The sequence below is a fragment of the Oncorhynchus mykiss genome, chromosome 21 (genome assembly GCF_013265735.2).
Source record: "Oncorhynchus mykiss isolate Arlee chromosome 21, USDA_OmykA_1.1, whole genome shotgun sequence".
In the NCBI taxonomy this organism is placed as follows: Eukaryota; Metazoa; Chordata; class Actinopteri; order Salmoniformes; family Salmonidae; genus Oncorhynchus; species Oncorhynchus mykiss.
Window position 1 is genome coordinate 45641322 of NC_048585.1, and position 13882 is coordinate 45655203.

General features: G+C 42.0%; 2 protein-coding genes across 3 annotated transcripts; one reads left to right on the top strand and one right to left on the bottom strand.

The window, feature by feature from the left end:
• Positions 1–1539: 1539 nt before the first annotated feature.
• Positions 1540–6928, top strand: si:dkey-19b23.7. Its single transcript, XM_021577982.2, has 8 exons — positions 1540–1854; positions 2213–2284; positions 2405–2476; positions 4851–5065; positions 5199–5259; positions 5342–5507; positions 5633–5830; positions 6181–6928. The coding sequence occupies exons 1-8, from the start codon at positions 1840–1842 to the stop codon at positions 6303–6305; spliced, it is 924 nt and encodes a 307-aa protein (XP_021433657.1). The 5' UTR covers positions 1540–1839; the 3' UTR covers positions 6306–6928.
• A 1839-nt stretch (positions 6929–8767) lies between these two features.
• On the bottom strand, positions 8768–13635 carry si:dkey-19b23.8. 2 transcript variants are annotated; one of them, XM_021577983.2, is made up of 3 exons: positions 13264–13635; positions 10483–11229; positions 8768–10218 (listed from the first exon to the last, which is right to left on the bottom strand). In XM_021577983.2, exons 1-3 carry the CDS (start codon positions 13277–13279, stop codon positions 10133–10135), a joined length of 849 nt encoding a protein of 282 aa, XP_021433658.1. In that variant the 5' UTR covers positions 13280–13635; the 3' UTR covers positions 8768–10132. The 2 variants fall into 2 exon arrangements, with proteins under 2 accessions (XP_021433658.1, XP_021433659.1); XM_021577984.2 differs by having other exon boundaries at positions 13126–13264.
• Positions 13636–13882: the final 247 nt, after the last annotated feature.

The window sequence follows — 13882 nt, forward strand, 5'->3', positions numbered from 1 at the left end:
CTTTGCTCGTGACACCGTCTATGAACTATTTAGAATTCAAACCACACTTAACCAGCATGGCTACCACAGCATTCTGCAGCGATACGGCATCACATCTGGTTTGCGGTTAGTGGGACTATCATTTGTTTTTCAACAGGACAATGACCCAAAACACACCTCCAGACTGTGTAAGTGCTATTTGACATAGGAGAGTGATGGAGTGCTGCATCAGATGCATCAGATGATCTGGCCTCCACAATCACCCGACCTCAACCCAATTGAGAAGGTTTGGGATGAGTTGGACCGAAGAGGGAAGGAAAAGCAGCCAACAAGTGCTCATCATATGTGGGAACTCCTTCAAGGCTGTTGGAAAAGCATTCCAGGTGAAGCTGGTTGAGAGAATGCCAAGAGTGTGCAAAGATGTCATCAAGTCAAGGGTGGCTTCTTTGAAGAATCAAAAATATATTTAGATTTGTAGAACACTTTATTGGTTACTACATGATTCCATGTTATTTCATAGTTTTGATATCTTCACTATTATTCTACAATGTAGAATAGTAAGAAAATAAAAATAAAGAAAAACCCTTGAATGAGTAGGTGTCCAAACTTTTGACTGGTACTATACATGCATAATTTAAGTGCATCTAAGATTCACTTTTATTGTGAATCTTCTATTGGATGTTGTCCTAATAAAATATATTTGTTTTGGCATTAGAGCGTCAGTTTTGGATTTGTCCACACTTTCGACAGTGTGCAGGTCTCCATCTCTCCGACAAATCTAGAGACAAAGCACTTGACTGAATTCTCCTCTACTGATACTAAGAAAGGTTATGCTGTAGATGGCCAACAGGGGTCGACACTATCATATGACATTTTCAGTAAGAGAAGCAGTCCGGTCGTTCATGAATAAGCTCGTTAAATCCGGTGGGTGAGAGCAGCACTGTAAATGTAATCAAATTTAGCAACTGGTACATGAGTATGTGTACTGTTGAGTGTAGCACAGAGTAATAGTATGCTGGGAAAAAGTGAGGAATTAAAATGTATATATTTATATGGTATAACTATTCTATTACTGTGACCAAATACTAGTAGCTTCACAGTCACTACCATCCACTCTTAAAACTCACCCCAGCATGTATTTGGGAGACCAAACTTTTACTTAACAATGTATGGTCATGTCTGGTATAGTGTGAAGATGAAGTGAAAAATAATTTAATTTCTATTTCTTTATCTTTTTCTATTTTCTTGTGCAATTAGTCAAACTTACAATTGTTTTGCTGTTCATAACTGGCGCCATTTTGACTATTTTGTTGACACCTGTTCGCACCTAATTGGTAGAAAGCTGTTTGCTGTCATAGGATCTACCAATTAACAAGGCACATTGAAGAATTTACACGGATTTACAAGGAAATATTCAAACCCCATGCATTAATTGGCCCTCATTTTTCTGAAATCACTTTAGGCTTAAATGTATGTACGCCTACCCAACAGGTCCACCACATATTATGCCTAATCACGCATTTATCCTACGTTTCTCTGTAACACGGGAAGATACAGATGATCCCTTGCGTGTGAGACAACACCCGAGAGATGAGATCGAAGAACAAGGGATCTTCCGAAATAATATCTATAATGTAGATTTCTGTTTTAAAAGAAAATGCATTTGGCAGATAATTGTATCACAGAAAGACGCATAAGATTCTGATGCAGAATACATTAAATTAAGATTAATGAAAAAGAGGGAAGGAATGATGCGTTTGCAGTTTAATCGTTTTATGTATAGGTGTGACAGCGCACATTAACGCAGTGCAAACGTGCTAAAATACACAGTTCTGGGTTTAGATTTTTACAGACAACAAGATGAGCAGCGGCAGTGTAAGTAACCAGCCTAAGGAATCTATTTCTGTTTCGGAAATGAATCATTTGACAATTAAATGTTTATTGTAGCCTATGTATTCAATCACCCATAGATGAAATATAATCAATGATGTAGTTTTAAAATGCAGTTGTTGATATTATTTGATTTATATTTCCTTTGCATTCATAACCATGCATCTAAATGGCAGTGGATGTATTGTTTGTGCACCATATAGTGGGATACTTGTCAAGGATGCTGAGGTGTTGCTAGGAGATAAGGGGTATCTTATTTCCCATGCACCATACTGAGGTCCTTGCTTTCAGATAAACCACATTTGCTAAAATATGAAATTCACAAAGTGTGTGTGTGTGGCAGAAGCGAGAGAGAGAACAGAGGAAAAAACTGCAGCACTTTCTGACAGACCTGGCCTTATTGGGATCATTGCAGGTTAGTTCTTATAGTTCTAGAACCAGATACATGATAGTTACAGAACACCTAAATAATAATCATTTTAAAGGTCAGAAAAGATATATTATCATCAGGATAATCTTGTGTCTCTCCATGTAGGGTTTCCGGTACTTTCAACCTTGGCTGAGGGGGAGAGAGGAGCTACTCCTGACAGTAGTCAATGAAGACCTGGTTAGTGTTGAATTAACTCCACTAATTAACTGCACCTATCTTGTTTTCTCAAACATTCAGAAATCGATGATGAGCCATTCCTTTAAGTCTATATGAGTGGTTCCCAAACTTTATATAGCCCCGTACCCCTTCAGACATTCAACCTCCAGCTGCGTACCCCCTCTTGCACCAGGGTCAGCGCACTCTCAAATGTTGTTTTTTTTGCCATCATTGTAAGCCTGCCACACACACACACTATACGATGCATTTATTAAACATAAGAATGAGTGTGAGTTTTTATCACAAACCGGCTCGTGGCAAGTGACAAAGAGCTCTTATAGGACCAGGGCACAAATAATAATATAATAATAATCAATACATTTGCTTTTTATTTAGCCATCTTACATATAGAACCTTATTTGTTCATCAAAAAATGTGAATAACTCACAACAGGTTAATAAGAAGGGTGTGCTTGAAAGGATGCACATAATTCTTTATTGGAGAGTCTTAAATTATTTTCCACACACAGTCTTTGCCTGTATTTAGTTTTCATGCTAGTGAGGGCCGAGTGTCCACCACTCTCACATACGTACGTGGTTGCAAAGGGCATCAGTGTCTTAACAGCGCGATTTGCCAAGGCAGGAAACTCTGAGCGCAGCCCTATCCAGAAATGGTTGTGAATTCTGATTAAATCAAATGTTCACAAAACCGCTTTCTTGCAATTTCGATGAGCCTCTCATGTTCACATATTGGTAAGTAGACTAGAGGCAGGGTATGAAAAGGATAACGAATCCAGTTGATTGTGTCGTCCGTTTCAGGAAAGTACCAGCGTAATTGCGCACCCAGTTCACTCAGGTGCTTCGCTATATCACATTACATTGTCCGTAAGCTTGAGTTCATTTGCACACAAAAGATCATACAATGATGGAAAGGCCTGTGTGTTGTCCTGTGTGTTGTCCTAATACAGACAGAAAAGAGCTCCAACTTCTTAATCATAGCCTCAATTTTGTCCCGCACATTGAATATAATTGCAAAGAGTCCCTGTAATCCTAGATTCAAATCATTCAGGTGAAGAAAAAACATCACCCAGATAGGCCAGTCGTGTCATCATGTAAGCGATCAGACATGTGAAAATTATGGTCAGTAAAGAAAATGTTAAGCTCATCTCTCAATTTTAAAAAACGTATCAATACTTTGCCCCAGCGCATTTCTGTATGTTGTAAACGCGTTACATGGTCGCTCAGAAAATACACGAGAGTTCAGGGGCCTTGCTTTAACAAAGTTAACCATTTTCACTGTAGTGTCCAAAATGTCTTTCAAGCTGTCAGGCATTCCCTTGGCAGCAAGAGCCTCTCGGTGGATGCTGCAGTCCATTTGATGTCACAAAGCTGTCCATTGCTTTAAAAATATCCTATCATGTTGTCCTGATTTCCAGTGGTTTGCAGAAGAGGATGTCTTCCTTAATTGACCCCCCAGCCCCCCCCCCCCCCCCCCCCCCCCCCCCCCATAAACGTAACGGACATATAGCAGGGGCTGTTCCAGGCCCACCACGTCTGTTGACTCATCCAGCTGTAACGCATATAATTAATTGACTTGTATGCGAAGCAGTAATTGTTTCAAAACATCTCCTGCCATGTCACTGATGCATTGTGAACAGTGTTGTTTGATGGAGGCATTGTCTGTATCGTTTTTTGGGCCTTTTCCCCCAGCATTGTCTCAGCCACATCCCCGGCAGCACGAATAATTAAGTCCTCCACAATAGTATGGGGATTGCCTGTCCTCGCCACTCAGTAGCTCACCATATAAGATGCTTCTAGCCCCTTCTTATTAATGGTATCTGTTGCTTTTATACATGTCTTACTACTCGAAAGTTGTCTTAATTCTTGCTCAAAAAACTCCTGTGGCTTATTTTTCAAATGGTCATGTTTCGTTTCTAAATGTCTGCGCAAGAGTGAAGGTTTTCTGCAAGAGAGTAATGGTTAATGTGATTGGATGTTAATTATTTGACATTGTGTTGTTATTTCGACTGAACACTAGATGGTTTAATTTAATTATTTTTGGCAGTGAAATGAGGCTACTCAGGCGAGAAAAAAAAACGCACCCAAACTTATAGCTGAGTTGGAAAATATAAATGTACTATGAAGAATTATTATTATTAACAATATTTTCATTTTTTTATGTGAATCAAATTTTTATTTGGCGTACCCCCAGTTTGGGAATACCTGGTCTATAATTACTGTTAATATTTTATTCCAGGACAGTAGGGAGAAAACGTTTTAAAAGAGAGTGAAATTCTACTTTAACTTGACCAATTAGAACACTGATTTCCATTCCCTGTTCCAAAAACTTTTGCTACTGTGTGCTCTACTGAACAAGACCCTGGTCTGCCCCTCAGGGTTGGCGTTCCCCTGGGTTCATGGTGTCGGCAGCGTCCTCCTTCAGTAGCAGTTCCTCATCCAGCAGCACCAGTAGCACTTACAGCCTGGCTAGTGACGCCAGCTCCCCCCTGCCCGGGGACCACCAGGGGCCTCATCAAGGCCCTCAGGGGCCACAAAGCATGCCAAGGAAGCAGCAGCACTCATCACATGGGCCCAACCACCATGCCCACAAGTGAGGGGTTATGTTTTGCGAGTATTAAAGTACACACACAAATACACACATGTAATTATGAAACACACACAACATGCATAGATTCATGCCCACATGCACACACACAGAATCATTTATCTATCTTTTTCCACAGGGGCAGCAGTGAGGCCCATCTCCTACCAGCCTCCCCCAGTGAGAGGGAGATAGCAGTGCCTGTGAGTATAGTCATCATTGCGTTCCATTCACGTTGAGTTGTAAATAAATCAGTTTTATTCTGACCCTCGCTCATCTTTTCAGGAAGTGAATTGCACTCTTTTCCTATTGGCTGGCTACGCCAAGTATGGTCGCCCGTACGCCTGGATAAGGTCCAATCACGAGCGCCTGGTCAACATTGGAGGCACTGATTCGATGGTCAAGGACACGCCCATGAAACTCAAGGCCATCACGGACTGGGGATCACAAGGTTTAGAACGTTTATATTTATGTTTTTCTAGTTTGCACCCCACCATAACAATAATGCATCTGAAACACTGCATCACATACTTGGCTGATCAGCTATCCTCCTTTTCCCTGTTGCTCTTCCTATAGGAATACGGGTATGGGATGTAGTGAGTGAGCTGGTGTGTCTGTGCACCGTTCCATCTCCCTCCAACCCCTTTGCCCTGGACATGCGCTACCTGAAAAGCCTTCCTCTCCCAGAGCGCTTCCTGGTCTCTGGGGCTCTGCTTAACTTTCTGGAAACCTACGCTGTCTATGGCAACCGGGATGAGCTGCACTACGACAAAGGTAAGTCATAATTAAATAAAACTTCCTGGAAACGTATCTATTTCTGTACCCAGTATCAAATCGTCAAGACTAGCATAGGCCTATGGTGCTGGGGTTTAGTGAACATTTTCAACACAGAATCAAAACATCCAATTATGAATGTGTTGACCTGCAATGCCAAGTGTTTATAAATGGCTTAAGATGCCTGGGCTACATTTGTATTTATTATCCAACCAATAATATTCATGAACATAATTATTATGATGAGTGTTGCTCTAGTCCATAGTTGCTAGGTGGCACTGTTGGGCTGTATATGTATGGCAAATGGCGTTCCTTTCTTAATCTCCTCACTCTTTCTTTCTCTCTCTCAGTCGTAGAAGAGATGAAGTCTCTGAGGCGTCTCCATGTCCAGACTCTGTCTGAGGTCCAAAGAAGACCGGGCAGAAGCACCAGGCCAGCCTCTCCCGTTTCAGGAGAGTCCTCAGAGGAAGAGTGACAAAGGTCATATTCTTTAGTGCACAGCACACCGTAGCAAAACGCTTTGCAACGAAAAACTTTAAAAAACTACAGTTTCTTATAGGGCAAGTCCAGGGGTGCTTTCAGTTCAATATAACATTTGCTATGTTGCGTAATGGTTTGTACTGAACGACACGTTTCCCCAAAACGTTCAACGTTCTTAAACAAGACTTTGAGGTACGTTTGCTCCGATTGGTAATGTATCAACTTCAGGATGTTTTCTTCCTTTTGGTGCCCCTGAACACAACCCTGATGTGGTGGTCAGAGTCGACATTGTAGGATGGAAGGGGGTACTAGCATATCCCTATGTTTGTGCATTTTTAATATAGGTAAACATATAGCCATATTGAATGATTATTTCCCCAACAGAGGTGTGATCAATGTGCCAATAAGACAATACAAAAGGGAACTATTATTTGTCCCCCCTGAAAAATGCTCTCATTCAAATGTGCTAGGCCCATAAATAGGGCACATTTGAATGTATGGTACTCCATTTCAATGTGTTAATGTACTGTAATTTCACCTCTGTCACAGTGATGTAGAGGTAAATGTCAGTTTAAGCAATTATGAAATGGGTCAGAATAAAGTAAAGTATCCTAAGAAATAAGCCTCATGACTTTCAGCTTATCCCATGACCCATGGTGAACTTCTGCTTTCCAGCTCCTTGATGGAATGTGTTCTTTCGAGTCAGAGATATAACGCCCCCTTTTTTTTTTAAGAAAAAAAAAGGGCAAATCGCCTTTTTAAATAGATACGCCTCAGATTGTTTTGTCTCATTCATCAAACGCTTGGCTCCAGGACTAAAGACACAGTACACACTGTAGTGTGGGACAGGACTCTTGTTTTGGCCTGAGGTTGGCTGTTTTGATGCTCTGTGTCTTCAGTTAAGGTAGAAAATAATTGTTCAAATATACAAGCACATACTATCATTGTATAAATGTTTATTATTCCATAGAGTACATATTTAAATATGCAACATAAAACCAGACCTTAAAGCATGCACTTACAAATGGCACAACCTCATCTTTGGAGTGTAGTTTGAGATACATCAGAATACAGTCATTTAAAATAAATGGTTAAACAAACATCCATTGACATCAATGGCATAACTTGTCAAGTCAAATAAAAATGTAAAACAGAGGCACCTTTTACTGTAAAACATGCAGATAGCCATCGCTAACCTTTTCTTGTTTATTTGTCACTTAAATGGTAAGGTGTAATGTGTGGGGGGGTTGGCCCGAGGATAGGTAGGGACTCAAAATGTAGAATAGCCCCCATTACCACCCCATTCGTAGACAAGCAGTCTCCTGTGTAAAATCTATACAAAACACCAGTCAGCTGTCATGAAACTAAATTATACAATACTGCATACTGTAGTATCACGTCGAGAAATTAAGCTGGGATGTAATGTGACCTTTTCATAATGGTTGCCTGAGTATAGATGTCTTTAATGTATGGAATGAGTAGATGTGGCATGGGGAAGTGTGTGAGGCGCAAGAGAGCGTGTGTAAGAGAAACAGGTATGAGCTTGGGGCCACACTAACACTAATGCTATGAAACATGCAAAGTCATGAGGTTACAGTAGGTTAGGCCAGACAGAGAGGAGAGGTTGGGGGCGGGGCCAATGAGGATTTGTGAACTCTAATGTCCCCATCGGAATGCAGGAGCACGACAGAAGTTCCCGAACAGTTCAAACCAACGTTCCTGCCCCACAGAGGAACAGAGGTAGCCTAGCGGTTAGAGCGTTGGGCAGGTAAGTGAAAGGTCGCTGGTTTGAATACCTGAGCCGCCAAGGTGAAAAATCTGTTGATGTGCCCTTGAACTAGACACTTACACCTAATTTTCTCCAGGGCTGCTGAACTACTATATCTGACCCGGGGAACACATTTCACTACACATATCCGGTATATGTGACAAAAACATTACTACTACTTTGCACACACCGGAATAGTGAGGAATGAGGAGGATCACAGATTAGTGATTTTTCCAGATAAACTGCTAATAATATACATCTAACTGGTTCATCATTATGAGAAGAAAAAAACTTCTAGCAAACACTAACGCCTGTAAGGGAGGATTTAGTGTGAATAAGTAGGTTGATATCGCATCTATAGTATATATATAAGCCGTGAGGCTCATTCAAATTCAGAAGATTTGTGAAGACAGAGTTAGCATAGTCTTGGACTAAAATGCACTGTCAATGACTGGCCACATCATCATCATTTGATTTTCCATTTAACAGTTCCATTTGAATTCCACAGCCCAGCCAGGCAATATATAAACTTAGTCTCTCCTGTAAAATAGTGTTAAAACATTATTTCCCCCACACTTCTAGGCTAGCATTTGGTTTGCAACAGTTTGGGTTTGTCTAAATCTTGCTGCTTGCCCCCGACCTGTGCAACGATGTTGCAGGTTATACTTGCGAGTGACAAGACTGACAGCTTTTCTTAGTCAGGAAAATTTATTTATAAAGGGTCATAACAATGGATATGTCAAAAGAAATGGCAATAGAAACAAAGGTAAAACAAACTAAAAGGCACAGTTTGCCATCATTTCAGCTGCTTGATGTGATAGTGTCAGCTTTAGTTAGCTAACTAGCAAAGGAAAAGTAGCTAGCCTGCATGGCAACCTTTTTTGGATGACCAGCTCATTTGGCTAGCTACTTAATTATTTCAGAACTAACAACTGGCTTTTGCTCAGGCTAGATCGTCATGGTGGAAGGATGAAATAAAACAAATTTACTCATTAAAATAGCATTGAATGAAAACACATCTTTAAAAAAAAAAAAAAAAATTGGTAACCGTTTTATAAAAGCAATCAGGCCCCAGGAATTATCGTGAATAACATCCTCCTAACGGCCGTTTCCCTGATCCTCCATGTTGGGTCTTAGTCGTGAGTTATTCACACGATAAACCCTGGGTTCTCATGTATTATAGCCTTAATTACAGTTCTGCCTATAAACACAGCCTACTGTGTACCTACGACAACTCAGCAGATGTTCTTCTATGGTCGGCTCAAATGAACCCTTTATGCCCCATGAATCCTCACACACACTTTGTAACACCTCTCCCAAGACCAACACGGAGCTCACATTGCAGGGTCAGCTCAAACAAAGTTCCTCACCCCTTAAAAAAAAAAAAAAGTACAGGCTGATGATCCATAAGCTAACAAAAACTTAATTGAAATACATTTTTTAAAAACTATAAAAAAAACAACCATCATTGCTATGACTGTAACCAGTTTCAACCATTCCAGCCCATACCCAGCATTGCATTGAGAGAAGACTGTGGTTTGGGGGATATATTTGGTCATATCCTTACCTAGTTAAAAAAGGCACACAAGACCATGTGCTCCTTTCTTCGAAAGCATAACTGGCAGTTTAGAGTAGCAAGGCCACTAGAAAACAAGTGCCTTGGAATGGCAATGGATATTAGCAGTTTAGCATTGAAGCTTTCCAACAGTGAAAACAAGTCACAAGGCAACGGAGGTGAATGCTGGAAACAGCTTACAGTACCACACCATCAACCCAATGCCTTGTTCCCAGGTCTTCCAAGGCAGCTAGTCATTAACTGTCCCGGTTTGTAGGCTAAATGTTCATTTCAGTCATGAACTGTACTGTAGACTTACTAAGGCAATGTCCCATTTAAAAGAAAGTCCAGCACTAATCTCCTTCTCTCACCCTTCAGTCCTGTTGAGTCCAGTAGTGGTGGGTTCTTTCAATCCCTCGTCTCTTCCCTCCCTCCCTACGTGCTGTAACTAGTCTCTGTGGGTGTCATCAGTTTAGTGTCACGCTGGGGATCGGTTGTCTCAGTGCCAGATGTCTGAGGTGGATCTCTTCCTGATCATGGCACTCAGTGGACTGCGAGACAGGGACCTCCTCTTCTTCCAACGGACTGCAAACCGACACAGGAGTGAGAGAGGGTGTTAAATGTGCTGACTGGGCTTGATTTTAATCACATACAACTCTCAAGAAAAAGACAGTGAAATGTGCAAATACAGGTACATACATATTCATGCGTTAACTGAAGACTATCAATTGATCCCTTTGAAAGTTTCCCCTACTGATAGGCGGTAAGGGGATTGCCTGCCTAAAAATGTTGGTTTCTATTGATTTCAGTTGAATATTTCAGTGTGTCAGGTGCTCAGGCCATGTTCACCTCGTCTTAAGCTAGCTGTTAGCATGGAGTTTTTGGAGCTATTAGGGGTGGTGGGCATATCCTCTCCCTCCTTCGCCCCAACCTTTTCTGGGGTCAGTGTGCCGGTACTTCCGCCATCCCCCTGCCAGTCACTCAGTGCCCTCTGGAAGGAGTGTGCCAGACAGGCCGTCATGTCCCGTGCCCGCTCTGCCCGGCTGCACCAGAACACCCGGCACTGCAGCTGTTGCCCACGCTGCTTACAGATGTACAGAAACACGTTGGGTCTGGTGGCGTCGGCCGCGCAGTAGGCGATGTCCTGGAGGTACGTCTTAGTGAGCTGGCGTCCTGTGCTGAGCTCTTTGACTTCGACATAGCGTGGACGAACAACTAACGCGTGGTCTTTGCTCAGCTTCTTTCCATTTGCGGCCCCATCGAGCAGACGGGCTATGGCATCCTGGGCCTGCTCTCGATCCAGGGAGAAGATTTTCTCAGTGCCCAGGTAGTGGACCTTGAATAGCGGATCGCCGTGGGAGAGGGACTCTGTGCGGTCGCGGCGGAAACGGCGGCGTAAAGCAGCCGGGGATTTCTTGAGGGTCTCCATCAGGTGGAAGGTATTGAGAGACATAGTGGATAGGAGGGTGGGTTTTGAAGGGGTCAAGGGGGGGTTAGTGGTAGATGTGGCACAGGTGTCGTGGTCTTCAGTCCTTTTCCTAGTTGTATTTCCCACTTTCTCTTTGAATCGAGTACAGTTGGAGTCAACGTTTTGATCTGGAATACAGAGAAAGACAAATTGCAGCCTAGTTAAATACATTACCACAAATCAGACACATGAATTGCCAACACAATAACATAAGTTATAATGTGGAATATGGACACACGGCTCGAGAGATTTTACTAAAAATAAATATATATTTTTTGTTGTTGTTGTTGAGAGGCGAACTATACTTTTAAGCGTATTATGCAGAGTGGACACGTGTCAGTAGTTAAAGGGGACTGTTAGGACACAATGAACTAAGAGCCAGCCCAGGATCAGGTGCAGCAATAAAACAGTCAATCAATATTCACTCACTAGATTCAGTACAGAACCATCAAATATTTAACAGTTACTGTGCCTCATCTTAATAAACCCAGCTCAACCGAGCTGCTGAGCTGGAAAAACAGTAAATCAAATGACAATCCAGTGGAGGTGTATCCCCCCCCCCCCACCCCGAGCACATGATCTGTAGGCTTAGAAGACAAAAAGTTTTTTTTTTTACAATACATATCTTAAGTGATTTGATGTGTACTTACTGCAAGTTCTAGAATTGATAGCATTGACTTGACCAGACTTGTGTTACAACTAGACACTACATAAGAGCCAATGAGACCCAAACAATGGACTGTCTAACGGAGGTTAAGCGTCACCAGCTGGACATAGCTCTCACATTGTCTTAAGAATGTCCCAAAAACACCACTCTCCTCTTGGCACATTGTGAGCTGTACGGCCCCAGCCATTGTTAGGCACTTTCTCCCCCCCCCCCCTTCTCTCTGCCATTCTCTCCATATCCTACAGCCTCCCTCAGATGTTGCTTTGACTGCGAACCGCCGACTGTGCCAAGATGATGGCCATTGTTAGGCAAGCCCACTTCTCAGGAAACAGCTTCGCTTTCTACCCCGCCACACATAATATTTATCCTCCTAAAAAAAAAAATGGCATGCTTTGGTGAGATGTCAAGAGACCTAGACATCAGAAAGTGTTATCACACACAAAAACAGACCTCTTCTCACCCCACCCCAGGCTACAAGTTGAGTCATTTTCCACAGTAAATATGTTCAGTTCTTTTGGCATGTCTACAAACTGGTAGATAGCAGATACAGGTGAACATGTACACATACAGTAACGCCGATGGTAACTATGTTCAGAATGTGGTCAGGCTGCATTTTTCTGCACAGTGCTTTTTAATAGGATCGAGAATGCCCATGAGTAAATAGAGCAATGTGACAAATCCCAGAGGATATTATCTGATGTACTGTACTGCCCTAGTGGCAGACAGTAAGGTCTGTGTGTCTGTGCAGACTGGGAAATATGGACAGTTGTTGAAATGCCATTATGCACCGAGGACATACGCGGTTTTCCCTTCAGTAAGAGCGTCTTTACTAGATGGCCCCGATTATGAACCATGGAAAAGTCAGCAGCACATTGACGTTCCAATGACTCCACAAATTCTAACACATTCAATATGCGCCAAAGGATAAGGCAACTTGATTTATTGGTAAATGGATGTACTTTGGAAATGCCACAAAAATTGCCATCGTCGTCGAATAATTTTCATTCTGAAAAATAGTAATAGTCACATGAAATTGGTTTGTCAGTTTCCCTTCTCATGACTCCAATTACATTACATGACAGTGGAGACTGTTACTGAATCTGGTTGATAGGTAATCGACGAGCTGGGCTGTTCCCCAGCTCCGTGTGTAGGGATTTGTACAATGCTTAAACAAGGCTATTGAAATTGACATTGGTGTCTTGTCTTTATTATTTTATCCAACATATCATACTCAAACAGAGACCACGTCCCATCATTTTTGCCTTGAGTGAGTCTAAACGCAAATATGCCTCGCTATATGGTTTTGGAAAAATTTGACTTTGGCTTTCATATGAGCAAGATATACACGACTATTTACCTTTCTAAACGTTTAAACAGGGTGTCGGGATTGTAGATCACATGGAGCCAGCTGTGGTCCGTACCATCAACTGAAATCCCAAAACGGGCTGAAAAATCCCTTGAGTTCAATAGAGTGAAAAACAATTACGCATTTTACCTGGCTTCAGTTTCATGCAAATGATGTCCTGTGGCGCTTCAAAGAAGAGTGCCCGTCTTCACAACTGACTGGATGCAAATTAACGGTCTCTGCTTCAGCACGGTTGTTTTCTCAATTATTGGAATACTTATATATAAGATCAACCAAAATGCGCGTCTCGTTTAAAAACATAACAATTCTGACCCAAAGCTTCGTTTGACATTGCCTGCTCAAGATTCACGATACATTCCAGTAATGTATTTTATGGACTAAAACAAAAAAAGAACGTGGCACAATTTAGGATATTTATGACTGTTCGGAACTAAAAACTCGTGCTTTCCTCGTCGGCGTGTGTGATACTCATCCGCTCAACTTTAATGTGGTGACGCCTTCGAGCTGCGCTTATGAACAGCGTGGGCGCGCCTCCGGCCTACTATGCAAGTGGACGAGCATTTGCGTCTTTGAGGGGGTTTTGAGTGTGTGAGTGAAAGGTGGGAGAAATGTGTGTGTGTGTTTGTGACTGAGTGAAAGGCGCACAAGGGGATAAGGGGAAAACTATAGGGCTTTGAGCAGAGAAAGAGGAGAAAATACAAAGCCAAGACAAATAGTACCTGGAGGCAATGTTAGGGCTTACTATAGG